We start from the raw sequence: 21,361 nt of genomic DNA on the forward strand, positions 1-21,361 counted from the left end.
ACACACCACCAATTTCTCAGGGCAGCCAGGTTGGGGAAATAAATGTCCATACCAGAGAACAAAAAGAAAGGATGCTTGTTTCAAGATGTAATGACAACTGGATGAAAAAAAAAAAAAAAAAAAAAATGTTTGTTTCAAGTTGTAACGAGAACCTAGGTGAAAATAAAAATGAAGTAATGCATAGTTCTTTCAGGGTTGAAACCTAGGCTTGCAGGTTTGAAAAGCAGCACTCTCATAACCTAACATTTTTTTTAAAATTAACTTTTTATTGAGGTATTTCTTTGGCATTGTAACAGCAACAAAATCAACAATGTACATAATAAGGAAAATATAGTCCAAAGATGTGCAGGTTAGGTGGATTGGCCATGATAAATTGCCCTTAGTGTCCAAAATTGCCCTTAGTGTTGGGTGGGGTTACTGGGTTATGGGGCTAGGGCGGAGGTGTTGACCTTGGGTAGGGTGCTCTTTCCAAGAGCCAGTGCAGACTCGATGGGCCAAATGGCCTCCTTCTGCACTGTAAATTCTATGATTCTATGATAAACATAGTGCAAATACCGCCTCCCTCTCCCACAGGTCCTACCATTGCTTACCCCGCTAACCTAACCCCCCCACCTTCTGCCGACGATTAATTCTCTGCGAGGAAGTCGACAAATGGTTGCCACATCCGGGCGAACCCTAACAGAGACCCTCTCATGGTGAACTTAATTTTCTCCAGGCAGAGGAAGCCAGCCATGTCTGAAATCCAGGTCTCCTACTTCGGGGGCTTTGAGTCCCTCCATGCTAGTAATATGCGCTTCCGGGCTACCAGGGAAGCAAAGGCCAGAACGTCTGCCTCTTTCTCCTCTTGTCCCGGAACCTGCAACACCCCAAAAATCGCCACTTCTGGACTCATTGCCACCCTCGTATTCACCCCCCCCTCCCCCCGTGCACTTCGCACACCTATCCTCCACCCCAAAGATTCTGCTCATCCGGGCCACTGTCATGTGAGCCTGGTTATCGACCTTAAATTGGATCCGGCTGAGCTTGACACATGTTGCGGTCGCGTTGACCCTACCCAACACGTCTGCCCAAAGGCCCTCCTCCCACTTTTGCTTCAGCTCCTCGGTCTGCATCTCCTAGGGGACCACACCGATGCCCCCTCTGCTCCCACATGTCTCCTCCACTGCCCCCAGACTCTCGGGGCCGCCACCACCACTGGACTAGTGGAGTACCGTGCCGGTAGGAACGACAGAGGCGCCATTACCAATGCCCCCAGACTTGTGCCCTTACAAGAAGCCGCCTCCATGCGCACCCACACCGGCACGCTGCCTCCTCACCGCGCCTATATTAATTGCTAAAATTCGGCAGCGGCAGCCTTCCATCACCCCTGACTCCGCTCGAGCATTGCCCTCGTCACTCGCGGGGTCTTGCGCCCCCCCCCCCCCCCCCCCACACACACACACACACACACACACACACACACACACACACACACACACACACACAAAGACCACGATTATCTTATTGATCCGCTTAAAAAAGGACTGTGGGATGAAGATGGGGAGGCATTGGAAAACGAATAGGAATCTCGGGAGGACTGTCATTTTTACCGATTGAACTCTGCCAGCCAGAGACAACGGGAGCCCATCCCATCTCCGGAAATCCTCCTTCATCTGTTCCACCAACTGGGCCATGTTCAATTTATGTAGCCTGTCCCAATCCTTCGCCACTTGGATACCCAGGTACCTGAAACTGTCCCCTACCACTCTGAATGACAGTTCCCCCGGTCGCACCTCCTGACCTCTCGTCTGGACCACAAACATCTCGCTCTTCCCCCGAATGAGCATATACCCTGAAAACCGGCCGAATACCCATAATTTCTTCCATTCCCTTCATTGGGTCTGAGACATACAGCAGTAGGTCATCCGCATACAACGAGACTCTGTGCTTCCAACTCCCCCCTCCCCCAGACCAGCCCCTTGAGGCCCTCTGAGCAATTGCCAGCAGCTCTATCGGCAGGTCAAACCGCAGTGGGGAGAGGGGTCATCCCTGTCTCGTCCCCCGGTGTAGCCTGAAATAGTCCGAAGTCATCCTGTTTGTCCGTACACTAGCAACCGGAGCCCGGTACAGCAACCTAACCCAGTCAACAAAGCCCCTTCCAAACCCGAACCGCTCCAGCACCTCCCATAAGTAATCCCACTCGACCCGGTCAAAGGCTTTTTCCGCGTCCATCGCGACCACCACTTCAACTTCCTTACCTTCCGGGGGCATCATGATCACCTTTAGCAGCCTTCTTACATTGGCCACCAGCTGCCTGCCCTTAACGAACCCAGTCTGATCCTCCACTATGACATCCAGTACACAGTCCTCAATCCCGGAGGACAAAATTTTGGCCAGAGGTTTGGCATCTACGTTCAGCAAGGAAATCGGCCTGTAAGACCCACATAGCTCCGGGTCCTTGTCCCTTTTCGGAATGAACGAGATCATGGCGTGTGACATCTTCTGGGGCAGCGCCACTCTTTCCTTAGTCTCGTTAAAGACCTTCATCAGCACCGGCCCCAATATTCCAGAGAACGTTTTATAGAACTCGGCTGGGTGCCTGTCCGGTCCTGGGACCTTGCCCGACTGCATGGCCTTCAGACCCTCCAGGCCGATCGGGGCCCCCAGTCAATAGCCCGACATCCAACCTCCATTGCGGGCGCTGCTTGCTATCCATACTAACCTGCAGGTCCATCCAGTCCGGAGCGTGGTCTGAGATCATAATCCCCGAGTACCCCGTGTCCACCACCCCCGCCAATAGGGCCCTACCTACGACAAAAAATCTATCCGGGAATACACCTTGTGTACATGGGAGTAAAATGAAAATTCCTTGGCCCTCTGCTGCCTAAATCTCCATGGATCCACCCCCCCCCCCCCCCCCCCCCCCCAATCTGCTCCATGAACCCTTTCAGCTCCTTTGCCATTGCTGGCACCTTGCCCTTGTCAAGCGTGACTGGTCCAGTCCTGCATCAATAATTGTATTAAAATCCTCTCCCATAATCAGCCTGTGCGAATCCAGGTCTGGAATCTTCCCCAGCACCCTCTTTATAAAATCCCCGTCATCCCAATTTGGCGCGTATACATTGACCAGCACTGCCTTCATCCCCTGCAGCTTACCACTAACCATGATATATCGACCTCCCACATCCGAGTCTATTCTCCCCACCTCCAATGCCACCCACTTGTTAATCAGAATCGCAACCCCTCTAGTCTTTGTATCCAGCCCCGAGTGGAAAACCTGACTAATCCAGTCTTTCCTGACCTGGTCCACTACTTTAAGGTGTGTCTCCTGCAGCATTACCACGTCCGCCTTCAGTCCCCTCGGGTGTGCAAACATGCGTGTCCTCTTTACCGGTCCCTTCAGCCCCTGAACATTCCAGGTCACCAGCCTAGTTGGGGGGCAAAGTGCCCCCCCCCCCTCCCCTGCCAGTCAGCCATCCCCTTTCTTGGGCCTGCCTCGAGCTCATGCGTCGCGCCTCCTCCAACCTGCCCCACGGCGGCTCCGACCCCCTCAGTGACCTTCCATCGAAGTCCCTCCCTCATCAGCAGAACCCATACCCCCCCAGCAACACTACTCTTAAACCCAACCCATCTAATGAACTAAGCATATACACCACCCCCACTGTGCTTCCCTGAGCTAGCTGACCCAACTAGCTTGGTCGCCCCCGATGCCAAGAAGTCTCCCACCTATTGTTTCTCTCCCCCCCCCCCCCCCCCCCCCCCCCCCCCCCCCCCCCGCGCATACAAGCAGAATCCCTCATCTAACAATCCCCAAACAAACACCCAGCAACAAGAAAAAACAAAAGCACCACCCACCGAAACTCAAGCCGGCACGCCTCCATCCCACAAAAGTGCACATCAATAAAAACACAAGGGACATTGCCAACATCTACTGAGAAAAAGAACCAAAAAACGAAAATTCGACTTTCCCCCCACATCCCTAAACAGAGCTCCAAAACACAAAACAATAAGAGACGGCATAACCAATTTAAAAGCAGGAAAACAAAACCCACCAAAAACCCAAGGGGAGAAGAGAAAAAAAAAACCACAAAAAAAAGGGCCCAATATAGGCCAACATGTTGTCTCTAAGTCAGAGAGTTCTCAGACTCACACCAGTCCTTTTCTTTTCGCAAAGCCCAGCACCTCATTGGGCGACTCAAATAGTGATGCTGGTCCTCGTGTGTGACCCAAAGACGTGCCTGATACAGCAGACCGAACTTCACCTGCTTCTTAAAGAAAATAGCCTGGACTTGGTTAAAGCCTGCCCTCTTCCTCGCCACCTCCACGCTCAACCCCATGGTACACCCGCTGGATGCTGTTATCTCACTTGCAACTCTGCGTGAGCTTGGCCCACCGAAGAATGCATTCCTTGTCCAGGAACCTGTGGAATATCACCACCATTGCCCGCCTGGTCCCCCGCTCGCGGCTTCCTAGGAAGCGCTTGGTACGCCCTGTCCACCTCCCAACGATCGGGGGAATGCTCCCTCACCCAGCAGCTTTTCGAACATACCCGCCACGTATAGAGGATAGACAAGTCCCCCGGGCCTGACGGGATATATCCAAGGATTCTATGGGAATCTAGATGAAATTGCAGAGCCATTGGCGATGATCTTTACGTCCTCACTGTCAACAGGGGTGGTACCAGGAGATTGGAGAGTGGCGAATGTCGCGCCCCTGTTCAAAAAAGGGACTAGGGATAACCCTGGGAATTACAGGCCAGTTAGTCTTACTTTGGTGGTAGGCAAAGTAATGGAAAGGGTACTGAAGGATAGGAATTCTGAGCATCTGGAAAGACACTGCTTGATTAGGGATAGTCAGCACGGATTTGTGAGGGGTATGTCTTGCCTTACAAGTCTTATTGAATTCTTTGTGGAGGTGACCAAGCATGTGGATGAAGGTAAAGCAGTGGATGTAGTGTACATGGATTTTAGTAAGGCATTTGATAAAGTTCCCCATGGTAGGCTTCTGCAGAAAGTAAGGAGGCATGGGATAGTGGGAAATTTGGCCAGTTGGATAACGAACTGGCTAACCGATAGAAGTCAGAGAGTGGTGGTGGATGGCAAATATTCAGCCTGGATACCAGTGGCAGGGATCAGTTCTGGGTCCTCTGCTGTTTGTGATTTTCATTAATGACTTGGATGAGGGAGTTGAAGGGTGGGTCAGTAAATTTGCAGACGATACGAAGATTGGTGGAGTTGTGAATAGTGAGGAGGGCTGTTGTCGGCTGCAAAGAGACATAGATAGGATGCAGAGCTGGGCTGAGAAGTGGCAGATGGAGTTTAACCCTGAAAAGTGCGAGGTTGTCCATTTTGGAAGGACTAATATGAATAGGGAATACAGGGTTAACGGTAGAGTTCTTGGCAATGTGGAGGAGCAGAGAGATCTTGGGGTCTATGTTCATACATACATCTTTGAAAGTTGCCACTCAAGTGGATAGAGCTGTGAAGAAGGCCTATGGTGTGCTAGCGTTCATTAACAGAAGGATTGAATTTAATGAGGTGATGATGCAGCTGTACAAAACTTTGGTAAGGCTGCATTTGGAGTACTGTGTACAGTTCTGGTCGCCTCATTTTAGGAAGGATGTGGAAGCTTTGGAAAAGGTGCAAAGGAGATTTACAAGGATGTTGCCTGGAATGGAGAGTAGGTCTTATGAGGAAATGTTGAGGGTGCTAGGCCTTTTCTCATTAGAATGGAGGAGGATGAGGGACGACTTGATAGAGGTTTATAAGATGATCAGGGGAATAGATAGAGTAGACAGTCAGAGACTTTTTCCCCAGGTGGAACAAACCATTACAAGGGGACATAAATTCAAGGTGAATGGTGGAAGATATAGGGGGGATGTCAGAGGTAGGTTCTTTACCCAGAGAGTAGTGGGGGCATGGAATGCACTGCCTGTGGAAGTAGTTGAGTCGGAAACATTAGGGACCTTCAAGCAGCTATTGGATAGGTACATGGATTACGGTAGAATGATGTAGTGTAGATTAATTTGTTCTTAAGGGCAGCACGGTAGCGTTGTGGATAGCACAATTGTTTCGCAGCTCCGGGTCCCGGGTTCGGTTCCGGCTTGGATCACTGTCTGTGCGGAGTCTGCACATCCTCCCCGTGTGTGCGTGGGTTTCCTCCGGGTGCTCCGGTTTCCTCCCACGGTCCAAGATGTGCAGGTTGGGTGGATTGGCCATGGTGAATTGCCCTTGGTGTCCAAAATTGCCCTTAGTGTTGGGTGGAGGTGTTGACCTTGGGTAGGGTGCTCTTTCCGGGTCCGGTGCGGGCTCGGTGGGCCGGGTGGCCTCCTGGACTGTAAATGCCTCAGTCTTCGAATTTGCCGTTTAAAACTGGAAAAAAAGTCTGGGAGGAAAGGTCCAAAAGTCGCATAACCTAACATTTGACTATGGGTTTATTGTGACAAGTGAAAGTTGGGGTCTGCAAGAAAAGCAGTTTGAGTAGAAACCTAGTTTACAGTTGGTCAAATTGTTCTAGAAACCGGGAGCAGTGGGATTTTTCTTCAGTGCTAAAATCTCCACTCGTGCTTTAACTGTTAATAAAGTTAATAACTGGTATTGTTAGATAGCTGTTCTGTATCACCTGATTTGTTTCTTTTGCACAGAACAATGCCAAGGTAGCAGTATTAGGTGCATCGGGTGGCATTGGGCAGCCTCTCTCTCTGCTGCTAAAGAACAGCCCTCTTGTGAGTAACCTGTCTCTCTACGATATTGCTCACACACCTGGCGTTGCAGCTGATCTCAGTCACATTGAGACGAGGGCGAAGGTTGTGGGTGAGTATATGTTTAAAATGTATTTAGTGCTGCTTATAATGTATAACAGAATGTTCACCTGCTTAATAGTTTGGATTTAAATAATCCGAGCTGCATTTGTATAAGGCTAAACTGTAGTCTAATCTCAGCAAAACAATTTGCAAAGCATGAATAATTCTCTTTATGGTGGGGTCCCTCTGGATCAGATGTGTTAGGATTTCTGGCCCCGAACCAGAAGAATATTAGAATGGAGAATCTAGGCTCATTCTCTGGCACAGTACTGAGTATGCTGTGCTGACAGTGGTGTTGTTGCTAGGTGGGACAGTAAATTGAAGCCTTGTCCACTGACTATAAAATATCTTGTTGGTGTTCTATCTAAAGCCTTTTAGCCTTGAAGTAGTGTATACTGAGGGGATGGAATGACCTTCCCGTTGCTTGCCATTTTAACAAAAGACCCTGCTCCCATGCCCACATGTCTGTCTTTGGCCTGCTGCAATGTTCCAGTGAAGCTCAACTCAAACTGGAGGAACAACATCTCATCTTCCGGTTAGGCACACTAAAGCCTTCCGGTCTCAACATCGTATTCAACAACTTCAGATGATCAGTTCTACCCCACCTTGACCCATTTTTTTCATCCCATTTCATTTTAACTGTCTTTTACCTTTCTTTCTTAACATATATTAACCCCCCCAATCTTATCCACCTTTCCTTAACCTTTCTCCTCTTTGCTGCCGCCTTCCCCTCCCCCCACATCTACACTTCATCCTCTGATGTTAATTTCCCTGCTGTTTGGCCTTTGACATCTTTTGTTCTCTCTGGGGACTGCCATTAGCACTCTTTCCCCTTGGTTTCTTTGGCCATTCGCACACTGTTTCCTTGGGTTTCTGTGGCTATGACTCACCTTTCATTCTCACTCCACAGTATAAATATTTCCCACTTTCTCTGTTAGCTTTGACAGAGTCATCGGACTCGAAACGTTAGCTCTTTTCTCTCCCTATAGATGCTGCCAGACCTGCTGAGATTTTCTAGCATTTCTCTTTCGTTTCAGATTCCAGCATCTGCAGTAATTTGCTTTTGTAGAACCCCTGGACTGTATGCTAGTTAGTGAATGTATATAGTAAATGGATTGTATTGAGGCACTTCAAGTGCAGCATGCTCAATGGCGAAATGTTGAATATTATAATTTCTGTAAAGTCCAATTAAAATTTTTTTAGAATGTACTTATACCTATTTTTATGAATAAAGCATATTTCTGGGGCAAAGAAAGCCATGTTGCACTATTGGGAACAAGAGGAGCTGATTTTGTCCTGGTGTCCTGGCCAGTATTTATCCTGAAAGCAATTTATCTGGTCTTATCCCATCACTGTGATGGTCCTTACTGTATGCAAATAGACTGTCATGTTTACTTTATTACAATAGTGGATGCATGCATTTCAAAGGTATTTAATGGGCTATAAAAAGTGCTTTGGGATGTCCAGAGGTCATTAAGGGCACTGCAAAAATGTAAGTATTGATGTGTTTTTGCATGGATAAAGCACTCATGAAATTATGCTTATTTCTAGGTTACTTGGGTGCTGAACAGCTGGCTGATGCCTTGAAAGGATCTGAGCTCGTGGTCATTCCTGCTGGAGTGCCTAGGAAACCTGGTATGTACTAAAATGTTGAGGACTAATCCTTCGCCATCTTGAGCTGCAGCCCATAATAATCTTTATTAGTGTCACAAGTATGCTTACATTAACGCTGCAATGAAGTTACTGTGAAAAGCCCCTAGTCGCCACACTCCAGCGCCTGTTCGGGCACACTGACGGAGGATTCAGAATGTCCAATTCACCTAACAAGTATGTGTTTCGGGACATGTGGGAAGAAACCGGAGCACCCGGAGGAAACCCATGCAGACATGGGGAGAATATGCAGACTCCGCACAGACATTGACCAAAGGCGGAAATCGAACCCGGGTCCCTGGCGCTGTGAAGCAGCAGTGCTAACCACTGCTACCGTGCCGCCCAAACAAAGTAAAGGGTACGTAAAATGGATTCCCTCCATGTAAAAGCAAGGATTAGGTTGGCACAGTGGTTAGCACAGCTGCCCTGTCTACACCAATGGGAATGAAGTAGAAAGGGTCGAGAACTTCAAGTTATTAGGTGTCCAGATCACCAACAACCTGTCCTGGTCCCCCCCATGCCGACACTATAGTTAAGAAAGCCCACCAATGACTCTACTTTCTTAGAAGACTAAGGACATTTGGCATGTCACCTACGACTCACCAACTTCTGCAGATGCACCATAGAAAGCATTCTTTCTGGTTTTATCACAGCTTGGTATGGATCCTGCTCTGCACAAGACCGCAGGAAATTATAAACGGTCGTGAATGTAGTCCAATCCATCACGCAAACCAGCCTCCCATCCATCGACTCTGTCTACAATTCCCACTGCCTCTGAAAGGCAGCCAGCATAATTAAGGACCCCACGCACCCCGGACACACACACTTCCACCACCTTCCGTCAGGAAAAAGATACCAAAGTTTGAGGTCACGTACCAACCGACTCAAGAACAGCTTCTTCCCTACTGCCTTTTGAATGGACCTACCTCGTATTAAGTTGATCCTTTCTCTACACATTGCTGTAACTGTAACATTATATTCTGCAGTCTCTCCTTCCTTCCCTATGTACGGTATGCATTGTTTGTACAGCATGCAAGAAACAATACTTTTCACTGTATACTAATACCTGTGACAATAATAAATCAAATCAAAATATCACAAAGCCGAGGACCCGGGTTCGATCACGGCCCCAGGTCACTGTCCGTGTGTAGTTTGCACGTTCTCTCCCTGGGTCTCGCCCCCATAAGCCAAGGATATGCAGGTTGGGTGGATTGGTCACACTAAATTGCCCCTTAATTGGAGAAAAAACTTATTGGAACTTTTAAAAAGCAAGGATTATTACAGCATATTTTTAAAAAAATACTACGCAAGAACTGCACAACCCTCATGTCAGACTACCAACTCAGTATGACTTATGCCATAAAATAGGATAAAAGGTGATCATCGCCTCTATAACATAAAACCAGGGACATAATCACAAGGGACCAAAGTTCAGGATGATTGATGAACCACAGGATAACAGCACTATCCACTGAGCTTGAAAAGGCAAATGCCATTACAGGATCATTGTCGTCGAGCCACATTTAGGATACCTCCAGTTTCATCAAAACACCCAGACCTTCGCCAAGTTGTCATCCTGAAGCCCCACCTGGGGAAAATCCAGGACTCGTCACTTCCGGCCGCCTCCACCTCTTCCTGCCGGACGTAAGAGGGCAAGACAACAAAAGATCAGTGGATATAATGGGCTCTGCCGTACTCCATACCCAGCCTTCAAGTCAAGATATGCAAGCATGGCAGCCAGTTCTCAAATTCAGCTGGGAATCTGCCCCAGCTCCCCTTAGAAGATCGGGGACACCCAGTCTGGCCCAGATCAGGATATACGACATACCATACATCAAACATTTCCAAGAACTGAAGCTGGTCCCCCAAGGAGACTGCCATATCGACTGACAGGATTTTCTTCTCTGCTTCATCCATTCACTTAAGGATATCTTGCAGTTCATCAATGTGCGCACCAACAACTTACGCCAATGACCTGAGATAGTCTTCCACAACTTCATTCACAATGGCAGCCATAATCTCTACACTGACAGCACTGCTGAAGCACAGACCTGCTCGCAGCAAAGCCACCACTGCAAGCTGGGCCCCACCTTTGCCACCAATGACCGCCCCAATCAAACAGGGAATTTGCGACTTGCCGCCTCAATGCCGAAGTCTAGCCAGGATCTTTCAGGAACATAGTACAGGACATACACAACAAGAGCAAATGGTTATGGGTTGAACAAATGATTTATGGGTTGTGCATTCGGATTTAAAAAAAAAAAGGTTTAAAGGGGCAGTACCAGAACTTGTGAAAATGCTCCCACGCTCACATCACGTGACCCTTCTCCAGATGTACATTTATTTACATTACCTAGGATTTAGTAATGCAATTAATGCTTGGTCACCTTCTATGAAATGCAGTTTATTTTTGATAGCTCAGCCATTAGAGAGAACTATGACAACAGCATACCTTTATTTGGAGGTTCCTGACATTGCTTTCGGTGAAGCTGCAGGAATTTGCCAGAATCTGCAAATGAAATCACCATTGTTCCTCAAAAATGTAGAGTTTAAACTACAGCAGCGTAGCAAGGTGAGAATTTCTGCTGCAATTTCAGATGCTGTAACTCCCAACAAGGTTGTGCATTGCTATCCCCACCCACAAAGGCAAAAGACTTCTACAATTCAGTTTAAATCTGCCCCGATCAAAATTTAACGTTGAAGGGTAATGCGTAGAAATGTAATTATCTGCGATGTAGCCCACATCAGGCAGCATTATTACCAGAAAATTGAACATTAGCTATTATGCTTTAACCTCCTGTGAAACATTTTCTCATGCCCACCACTGATTGGTTACCATTGGAAAGTGTTACTCCCAGTGTCCTTGTATTCTTGGATACAGTGTCCTGGTTATCACCTACCATTTAATTTGTTTGCGTTGGAAGTGGCGATTCATTGACCTTTTTGTTCTTGAAGTGGAATTTTACCTATCTGCCAGTGATGCACTACAGCAAAATCCAGTCAGCTGAAGGATAGTTTCTCCCTCTTGGCATGTAAGAAAATCAATGTGGCAACACAACTGGACCAGCTTTGAACTGTAAGGGATTAGAGATGTTATTTTCAAAAATGAATTGACAAATCTCCTGATTTATCAATGTCATAGTGTTACGACACCCTGGGCGGGTGAGCAGTCCATTCCAGCCCCACAGACCCAACATAAGTGAATTAACCAATAATCTGCTAATTTAACTATTCCCCAAACCCTGTCCCACCCTCCACTCAGCCACACAAGATAAACATACAGTGGGGGTAGGGAAAGGATTGAAAATAAATGGGATTAAAAGCATGTGAGATGGTCCTTTGCTCCCGTGGTAGCTGTTTTTGTAGCCAGCGATCTTAAAATGGCGATCTTCAACTAGAACCTGCAGGCTGTAGAGTGTTCTCCTTTACTTGTAATAATCGAGGTCTTCACACTGAGAATTCCCCCTCTTGAGGTCGGTTCAGTCCTGACAGGCCTCCACCAGATTGACCCCCTGACTCATTGAGACTATTTTAGCATTCCCTGAGAATTTGAATGAAGGTAGTCGGCCGCTTCACACACAACCACTTATCTGCCGTTTTTGCAGACCAAGATTCCCTTCTAGGGGACCTCCACAGGTTAAACTGACTGCAGCGGGGAAGATCAGTTTCAGTCCCTTGCATTTAATCTGAGATTTAAACCTTCACAGCCCTGATAGGGCGACAGTGCTTAAATCAGGGCGATAGTGTTTAAACCAGGGAGACCGTGCTTAAACCAGCTACTGGCTGTTCTTGAGGTCTGAACGGAACTGAGACACAAAATGGAGCTTGCCTTCTGACCAACATTTCTTCCTGAAGGTTCTGAATGGCTTCACCAATCGCAATCGAGAACAGAAGATGTCCCAGAATTTCAGAAGCACTGATTGGCTGTTAGCAAAGTCCATCAAAATGACCACCAGGTATTCCACAGAGCATCAAAAGGAGGCCTGGGCCAGTATATTAGACCACAAATGTTTTCAATTTGACCAAAGTTTGCAGTTTAAAACATCTGCAATGTTGCAGGACAGGGATTAAAAAGAAACCCAAAACAGGCAAGGATTTAGCAGATTCCTTACAGCAGACTAATGTGGGCTACATTTTTATCAGAATATTCTGTAAGTGATTTTTTTGAATCTTGGATCAAGAGGATAGATTTCCCATCCTTGCTATTGAATCAGTTAAATTATTTTGGGGATTATTTTACCAACACGACCCGGAAGTTGGTTTAGTTTATTTTTAATTTCTAATTTGAAATCCTCTTTGAAATCAGATCACGGTTTTACTACTTATACCTGAATATTTCATGGCAATTTAAGAGTTTGGGTCAGTATTGTTACCCTGATTTCCAGGCAAAGAATCTGTCACCCAGACAAAAAAAATACCATTTTCTGCTAGGGAGTTTAAACATCTCAGCTGATTGGCAACTTGCTACTTTAAACGCAATAATTGTTTATCATGTTTAAATCTATGTAGATTTGACTGGATCATTTGTGACTGTTCTTTATAGATGCAGTGTGTTTTTCAAAACACAGCTTAGTTTAAATATACATTTTTTTCTGCTTGCCCAGTGACTAGATTTTCCAGTTTTGAGTAGTTATCCAATAACTATATAGAACAATAGAATATTACAGCGCAGTACAGGCCCTTCGGCCCTCGATGTTGCGCCGACCTGTGAAACCAATCTAAAGCCCATCTACACTATTCCCTTATCATTCATATGTTTATCCAATGATCATTTAAATGCCCGTAATGTTGGCGAGTCCACTACTGTTGCCAGCAGGGCATTCCACACCCTTACTACTCGCCGAGTAAAGAACCTACCTCTGTCCTATATCTATCACTTCTCAATTTAAAGCTAAGTCCCCTCGTGCTAGCCATCACCATCTGAGGAAAAAGGCTCTCACTGTCCACCCTATAAAATCCTCTGATCATCTTTTATGCCTCAATTAAGTCACCTCTTAACCTTCTTCTCTCTAACGAAAACAGCCTCAAGTCCATCAGCCTTTCCTCATAAGATCTTCCCTCCATACCAGGCAACATCCTGGTAAATCTCCTCTGCATCCTTTCCAATGCTTCCACATCCTTCCTATAGTGCGGCGACCAGAACTGCGCGCAATACTCCAAATGCGGCCGCACCAGAGTTTTGTACAGCTGTAACATGACCTCATGGCTCCGAAATTCAATTCCTCTACCAATAAAAGCTAACACACCGTACGCCTTCCCAACAACCATATCGACCTGGGTGGCAACCTTCAGAGAGAAACTAGAAAGAGGGACCTTGTTGCTCGTGAGAACAGCTTGAACTAGGTTAATAGACTCGAACAGGTTGATATTAAGGAGGATGTGCTGGAAATTTTGAAAAGCAATATCACTTAAGTCTGGAGCAATAAGTTATATCTTGATGTGGATAAACAAATTCATAGAAGCCTATAATTGAATACATTTGTCATTGTAGAGGAGTTCCGAGGGATCAATTATTAGCTTGATACAAACTGTTGAACAACATAAACGTTGAAATTCCTTTTGCTTGCAGGCATGACTCGAGATGATCTGTTCAACACTAATGCTACGATAGTTGCAATTTTAACAGAGGCCTGTGCTCAACACTGTCCAGAGGCCATGATCTGTGTCATCGCCAACCCTGTAAGTTTGCACTTTGCTAACAATAGACCAAGGCGAAGCATTGTTACAATGTGACTCTTTTGCTTGACTGCACTCACTCATTCAGTCCTAAGAATGCATTGTGCAAAATTGAATTGTGTTCTTGCCTCCAAGGAGAAGTGAATGTTCTGAGGTCTAAAAAGGGCTGTTGAAATTAGATGGCTGGTGGCATTGTAAACCTAATCTGTAAATCATAATGTTCTTCTGTAAGGAGTCTTTTCACTTAAAGCTGTGTCAGCTCAGTATTCCTCTCTTTCTCTTTCCACCTTGTCAATACTTTTCAATTATACTATATCCAGAACTACTATATCAAGTCAGCAGTGAGATCTATGGTGGGAGCCAAGAATGTAGCTGATACAGTGGATTTCCAGGGTCATGGTCAGACTTAGCCTTGCGTATAATGTTCAGATTATTCAGAAAGGAAACATTTAAACCATTCTGTTGATTCCAAACGAATGTTGGAGTCGTGGTTTAACTTTGAAGAAAGACTAGAAATTGAGGTTTTGAAAGGAGGTGACCAAGTGGGAACATTTAGCACCATTTATATATTCCAGATATGTTAATTTGAATTCAGTTGAGTTGGTGGGATTTGGACCCAGTGTCTCCAGAGCATTAACTTTGGCCTCTAAATTACTGGTCCTGTAGCATTAACACTGCACCACCGTCTTCCCTCTGTCCATCTAAAGCTGTGTAGAGATAACATGGACACAAGATTGTGGGGACTTGTACTGAATGCTGCCTTGTTAAATTTTGACTTTGGAAATGCTGTAATTTTGATGGCCCCAGTATTAAGTAGATTGTTTCATTTTTTTCGAGGTGAACTCCACAATACCGATCACAACAGAAGTTTTCAAGAAACATGGCGTGTACAACCCAAACAAAATCTTTGGCGTGACAACATTGGACGTGGTCAGAGCCAACACCTTTATTGGTGAGCTGAAGGTAAACACGGAATTGGATGGGCTATACATTGGGATGCAATGCACTGAAGAGAATATTTGACATTTTATCCAAAGATATTTTGTTCCCCACATCTAGAATGTTTGTTTGATGATCTGACTCTTGACTCTTAATTGTAAAGCCAGGTCTTTTTATTTTAACCAATATCTCTCATATCTCTCATTATTGTGCATTTCTGTTTTGAGGAAAGATTATTGAAACCATGACCTAGGACCAGAATTGGCACTAATAATTTTACAGTCGGCAAAGTACTAGGGGCTATTGGGGTATAATTGCACCTGCCATTAGCCAACAGTATTGGAGGAAACTTTATTCTGTTTTCTTTCACTGGCACTGCCCAGGCACCCAGTGTATAAAAGCAAACCTTTTGCTCAAATTCTTAGTTTCCTAATATCTCAACATACTTTAAGATACTTGTTAACTAAGTAGTTTGTTATCTTTCTGTTGCCGCCTTAATGGTTAGATTGTTTGCAGATGGCGTACTGGTTGGGTAGATTCCAATTTTGTAACTGTTAGTGGAAGACCTTGTCTAGAGGTATGGCTAGTTCCAGCGCACAAGTCTTTATACTTCTGCCAGTGTTATATTATTCGCTTTATCCTGTGGCTTTAGCTGTTTTTTGATATCATTCTATGTGCAGTGAATCGAATTGGCTGAAAACTGGAATCTGGTGCTTGAGTTCTCAGGAGGAGGCTGAGATAGAATCTCCACTTGTCACCTCTGACTGACGATGGTTGCATGCTGTGTCTTTTGCACTGATATGCTGGGATCCTTATCATTAAGGAAAGGGATGTTTGTGGTGTCACCTTTTCTTGTTGTTTAATTTCCATCACCATTCACAACCGAATGTGGCCGCACTACAAAACTTTAATCGGATCTGCTGGTCGTGGGATTATAAGAGATGCTGAGAATGTTTCCTCTTTGGAAGCCCATCATTGATGCGAGGAAAATGTTTTTCACCCAGTGGGTGTTTGGAGTCTGGAACTCAATGGGTGGTAGATGCAGGAACCCTCAACATTTAAGGATGCATTTAGATGAGCATTTGAAATGCCATAGCATACAAGGCTATGGGCCAAGTGCTGGAAAATGGGATGAGAGTAGATAGGTGCTTGATGGCTGGCACAGATGCGGTGGGCTGACGGGCCACTTTCCATGCTGTAAAGACTCTAATTGCTTGAAGTTGCACTTTTCTCAACATGTGCATGAATTAATGTTTCTAACTAGCCATGGCGCCCACTAATTGTACAGTAATAAGAGTATTTGATTTTATTTGGGTGGCAGCTATTAACTGCACAAAAACTGGTGGTTGTGTTTGGAGGTGCATGTTTGTGACGTGTATTCCTAAAAGCTTACAAAAGATAACAATTTAGCCCCTCTCTATTCTTCACCTTCTGGCATTTGAGAATAGAATACCCATAAATGTACTAAACATTTGAATACAGAGCATTGCAGTTACCAGATGACTAACTGCTCCTACCTTTTGTTTTGAAATGAATTGATTTGATATAATAATGGCACGTTGGCTTCATTCACTTCTCGAGTAACTGCTTTTCCACAGTAAGTGCTTTTCATCTGTTTGCAGGGCCTTGACCCAGCGCGTGTGTCTGTCCCGGTAGTTGGGGGGCATGCTGGAAAGACCATCATCCCTCTGATCTCTCAGGTAAGCAGGCAAGAAGGTGATGACTGCCAGTTGTCTGGTATTGAAGTCTCCTACATGTGGGAAACCAATTCAAAATACGTTTCTTTTGATAGCTGTAAATAGTTATAGATGGTTGAGAATTATATTGGACTAAATAAATTTCAAAAGGCAAATCTCAACTATTGAGAATACTGAAGTATTGGGTTTGTGGACATGGATGTGAAAACTGGTCTTTAAAAAGTAAAATGCAAGTAGGTGGAAGTGTTTGCTATATTCAGTCTGCCTTGCCTTGTTTTTGGTAGTGTTATGGGCGAGGTGTTTTCAGAACCCCAAAATGTATCATGGAGTTCAACCAACGTCTCCCTTTAATGTATTTGTTGCTTTTCCTAGCACACGGCTTTTTCCCTAGGTGTGGGATTACAATTATGGACACGTGGGTTTTTAAACACAAAACTATGTTTATTCCATGAACTCAACTTAACATAAATAAACATTGGATCTCTTAACACCCCTTACTTCAAAGATAACTCAGAAAATATTGCAACAGTAAATAATTCCTTAAAATGTTCCTTCAAACTTCCAAGAGACTTAACACCTTTAAACAAAATCACATCAGGTTAAAGGCTGTCCTATTATGTGTTTAAATCACCCAAATGATCCGGAGATAGTCTTTCATGGCAGAAATCCAGCTCACTGCAAACACAGACACACACAAGCTGCTTGTTAAAACTGCAGCTCTCTGGAAACACACAGACACACACCAGCTCTTTTTCAAACCTGCAAAACTAAACTGCAAAATGGCTGACCTGACCTCTGTTCCACCCACTCTCTGACATCACTGTTTTCTTAAAGGTACATTGCTTAAACAGCCATGTCTGAAAGGTACTCTCATGACAGTAGAAACAACATTTTTTTTAACCGTTTAATTGATTCCATGTCTATTGTCTCACGTTCTATTTGAATTAAAATAGTATGGTCCCTTCGTAGCTGGAGGGAGCTGTTCTGGATCAACCCTATCATTAAATACCTCTGGGTATTTTAACCTCTGCGGTTTCAGCATATATAACCCAAGGTTGCTTCATCAGAACAATGTTTTGTGTAGGGAAAGGATGCCTTAATTTAATAATATCCCACATTAGGTCTGCTCAAGTGCTAAGAGTCATTCTGCACTGGATAAGCTTGAATGGGCTAGGCAATCTATCTCTGACCGCTGAAGGCAACCAAACATGCTTCACTGCTTTTTGTATTTAATGAATTCAATTTCTGTCAGATCAAGTTCATTCCTATTTTAATTTTACTAAATGGTTGGCTTCATGCAAATCCACATTATGTTGTTGAATTAAGTGTTGAACTCCTCCCATTTTGTTTTGATTCCAGTGCAACCCTAAAGTGGAATTTCCTCAGGATCAGCTGGAGGCCCTGACGGGCAGGATTCAGGAGGCTGGTACAGAGGTGGTTAAAGCCAAGGCTGGGGCAGGTTTGTTCATGATTTGAAGCCATTTATCCAGACATGAGCTCAATATTAATCCCATTAGCCAATCTCTCCATTCTGGGTGTTGGTTTACAATTTCTCAGCTTTGTTTAATACCATATTGTCTGGCCAAGCTTCTTTTTGCAATTGGGTTGAATTGAATGCATCTATATTCAACCAAGACTGAGTTTTAGGTTGTCAAATAATGACTGGAAACTCTGCTTGATAATTTGTGAGGTGTGGGGGCATTAGATTCAATATCTTGGACTTCATTGTCTTGGAAGCAATATTCAATAGAGCTGAATGTTATATTCATGCAAAATTGAACCACTCCTGGAGAACAAAGATAAATATTTGGTTTCTATTCTTTACTAGATGTCCCTTTCTATATTCAGGTGTTATAATATATACAGCCGAGGACTTGGACCAGTCCGTAGCAATAATAATGTCCTCCAATTTGTGTCCCAGCACCAATTTGTGAGAATTGAAAACTATCCAACATGGCAATGGCTGACAGTATGTGAAGGACAAGTCAAATGCCAGCATACACGGTAGCACAGTAGTTAGCACTGTTGCTGCACAGCGCCAGGGTCCCAGGTTCAATTCCTGGCTTGGGTTACTGTCTGTGCAAAGTCTGCACGTTCTCCCCATGTCTGTGTGGGTTTCCTCCAGGTGCTCCGATTTAGTCCCATAAGTCCGAAAGACGTGCTGTTAGCTAATTTGGACATTCTGAATCCTCCCCCTGTGTACCCTCATAGGTGCTGGAATGTGGTGACTAAGGAATTTTCACAGTACTTTCATTGCAGTGTTGATGTAAGCCTACTTATGACAATAAATATTAATATTGGGGGATAAAAATTTACACAATCTGCCCACATATTGCCATTTGTGGCCTTGTATAATATATACTGACGTACCCTCCTAAGATCAAAAATAGGAGCAAGAGTAGGTCATTTGGCCCATTGAACCTGCTTTGCCATTCAATGAGACCATGACTGATCTGCTGATGGGCTTAACTCTACTTTCAAAGGTTTCATCTAGAATTTGAAGCAGGGACCTCTTGGATATGTATGCAATGGGAGTGCCCAAGTGAGAATCATATTCCTAGACCAACATGAGGTGCCGCACAAGCGACTTGGGACAGATTTTGTTTAGAATGGGATCAGGAGCTTTTTTTGTTTTGTCCTTAATTAATAAATGCCAATGTTGGATGTAGAGTAATCCGTATCTAACGGAGGGAAGATTTTTTTTTTTTTTTTCTTTTTTTGGTTCTTAACCAGTACATGGTCAAGTGGCTGTGTGTTTTGTGGATTTTCAGGACCATTCTTGTATCTTCTATGTAATGTTTAGGTTCTGCCACCCTGTCCATGGCGTATGCTGGTGCCAGGTTTGTCTTCTCGCTCTTGGATGCAATGAATGGTAAAGAAGGAGTGGTGGAATGTGCATTTGTCAGGTCTGAAGAAACTGAATCGCCATATTTCTCTACACCTTTACTTCTCGGGGTGAGTGTCTTGTTTGGACTTGGCAGATTATTCCGCTTTTAAATAACAATGAGAAATAATTTTTCTCAAACTGCAAATCCTCAGCATCTTAAAGTAGCTGTGTACTTTAAATCTGATTGCTCTTTTTTGTTACAATTATTGCAATTGAGCTGGCACAGGGGTGCTCCTTGTTTTATTGCATCTGATTCAAAGAACAAACGCTTTCACCGCAAATCGTGCTTGGTGATCACTCGTGCCTTCATTCCAGGGCTGTTACACAGCTGGGGAAATACTGTACAAAATATCTGGAGGCTACCTGTTTAATTTTTTACCTCATACCTCCTCCATTGAAGACACTGACACCTACTACTCCACTGTCACCATAGGCTCTTGTGTGATCCCAGGGGCTTTGTGATGGCGTGCACCCCAGCTGAGTTCACTCTTCTCCATACGGACCAGGATCATTTTTCATGCCAATCTCCATGGGTGATGTGCCAACTGTTGAGCATCAATTTACTCTGATCAGCTAACTTGGCACACAACAAGAAATTAACCTGAGATCTTCCTTAGTCTTAACAGTATATATCTCCTCACTTGTATAATCTCTCACAGTGATGATCTTGCCAGACAGAATGCATTGCATCCTTCTAAGCTGTCCACTGTTTTTAAAATGTTTTCTAATTTTGATGAATTTCATTTCAAATTATTTTTCCCCTACAACCTCCAGAAAAGTGGCATTGAGAAGAATCTTGGACTGGGCAAACTATCTGCTTTTGAAGAGAAGCTTGTGGCTGAAGCTATGGGTGAACTCAAAGGCTCTATAAAGAAAGGCGAGGAATTTGTGAAGAACAAGAAGTAAATGAAAAGTTGCATTGTGTACAGAACTCCAACCTGTTGCAAACATCCCCACACAAGTGGCTTCCCTGTCGAGTTGGTCACTGCTGTATGTCTGTGCTGTTTGCTCGCAGTTTTTAAATCCATTGCAGATCTCTAAGCTCATTAAATTACTAGCACCAGTTCTCTACATTGCGTGCAGTTTTTATTTCTCCCAACAAATACCATTAACTTTTGTGGTGTGTTGCATTGATTTTGTGAAGTAATAGGGCCCACAGTTTGGCCTAAATGTACACACTTCATCAGTATTTGGAAATATCTTGCCTGGCAAGATTTCCTAAGCTGGAATATATGATGCTTGGATGTTGAGTTCTGAGCATATCCTTGCATCTAAGAATGATTTTCTACATTAAACTCATTATGTAAATGTAAGTCGCTGATGTTGCTCAGCAGCCTTCTGTGTTTGTTTTTTTTCGCCGAGTCCCACCTCACACATTTTGAGGCGACTCATTGTTAAAAGGAGGTAAACATTTTATAAGCTGTGGGAAAATAAACTAGATCGTACTATGAGGTTAGTATGCACTCAAGGTAACATTCCAGTCACAAAATGACTGGGGCTTCTGGCATTTTCTTCCTTTTAGAGGAGAGTTTGTAGCCAGTTCTTAGATGGGAGAGAGTCTATACTGATTGTGGTCCTGTCATACAAATGTTGCTGTGGGCTCACCGTTGTCACAAGGGGCGAGATTGGAACAGAATAGAATTTGAAAATAAGGTCGAAACCTAAGATAAGATTGGTAGCGGATCTGGGGTCCTCACAGAAAATTCTGTCCAGTTGATCTCTTATATTTGT

At 44.5% G+C, this 21,361-nt stretch overlaps 1 protein-coding gene across 1 annotated transcript in view; it reads left to right on the plus strand.

The window, feature by feature from the left end:
- The window catches only part of mdh2 (malate dehydrogenase 2, NAD (mitochondrial)), a 31,977-nt gene extending 11,276 nt beyond the window's left edge, over positions 1-20,701 (plus strand). Inside the window, exons 2-9 of the mRNA XM_072469197.1 lie at positions 6,623-6,791; positions 8,333-8,416; positions 14,001-14,110; positions 14,945-15,070; positions 16,669-16,746; positions 18,103-18,202; positions 19,547-19,698; positions 20,405-20,701. Coding sequence (XP_072325298.1) covers positions 6,623-6,791; positions 8,333-8,416; positions 14,001-14,110; positions 14,945-15,070; positions 16,669-16,746; positions 18,103-18,202; positions 19,547-19,698; positions 20,405-20,536 — 951 coding nt within the window. The 3' untranslated portion in view covers positions 20,537-20,701. The remainder of the gene's footprint in view (positions 1-6,622; positions 6,792-8,332; positions 8,417-14,000; positions 14,111-14,944; positions 15,071-16,668; positions 16,747-18,102; positions 18,203-19,546; positions 19,699-20,404) is intronic.
- The last annotated feature ends 660 nt before the right edge of the window (positions 20,702-21,361 follow it).

Source organism: Scyliorhinus torazame, chromosome 12 (assembly GCF_047496885.1).
Source record: "Scyliorhinus torazame isolate Kashiwa2021f chromosome 12, sScyTor2.1, whole genome shotgun sequence".
NCBI classification, from domain to species: domain Eukaryota; kingdom Metazoa; phylum Chordata; class Chondrichthyes; order Carcharhiniformes; family Scyliorhinidae; genus Scyliorhinus; species Scyliorhinus torazame.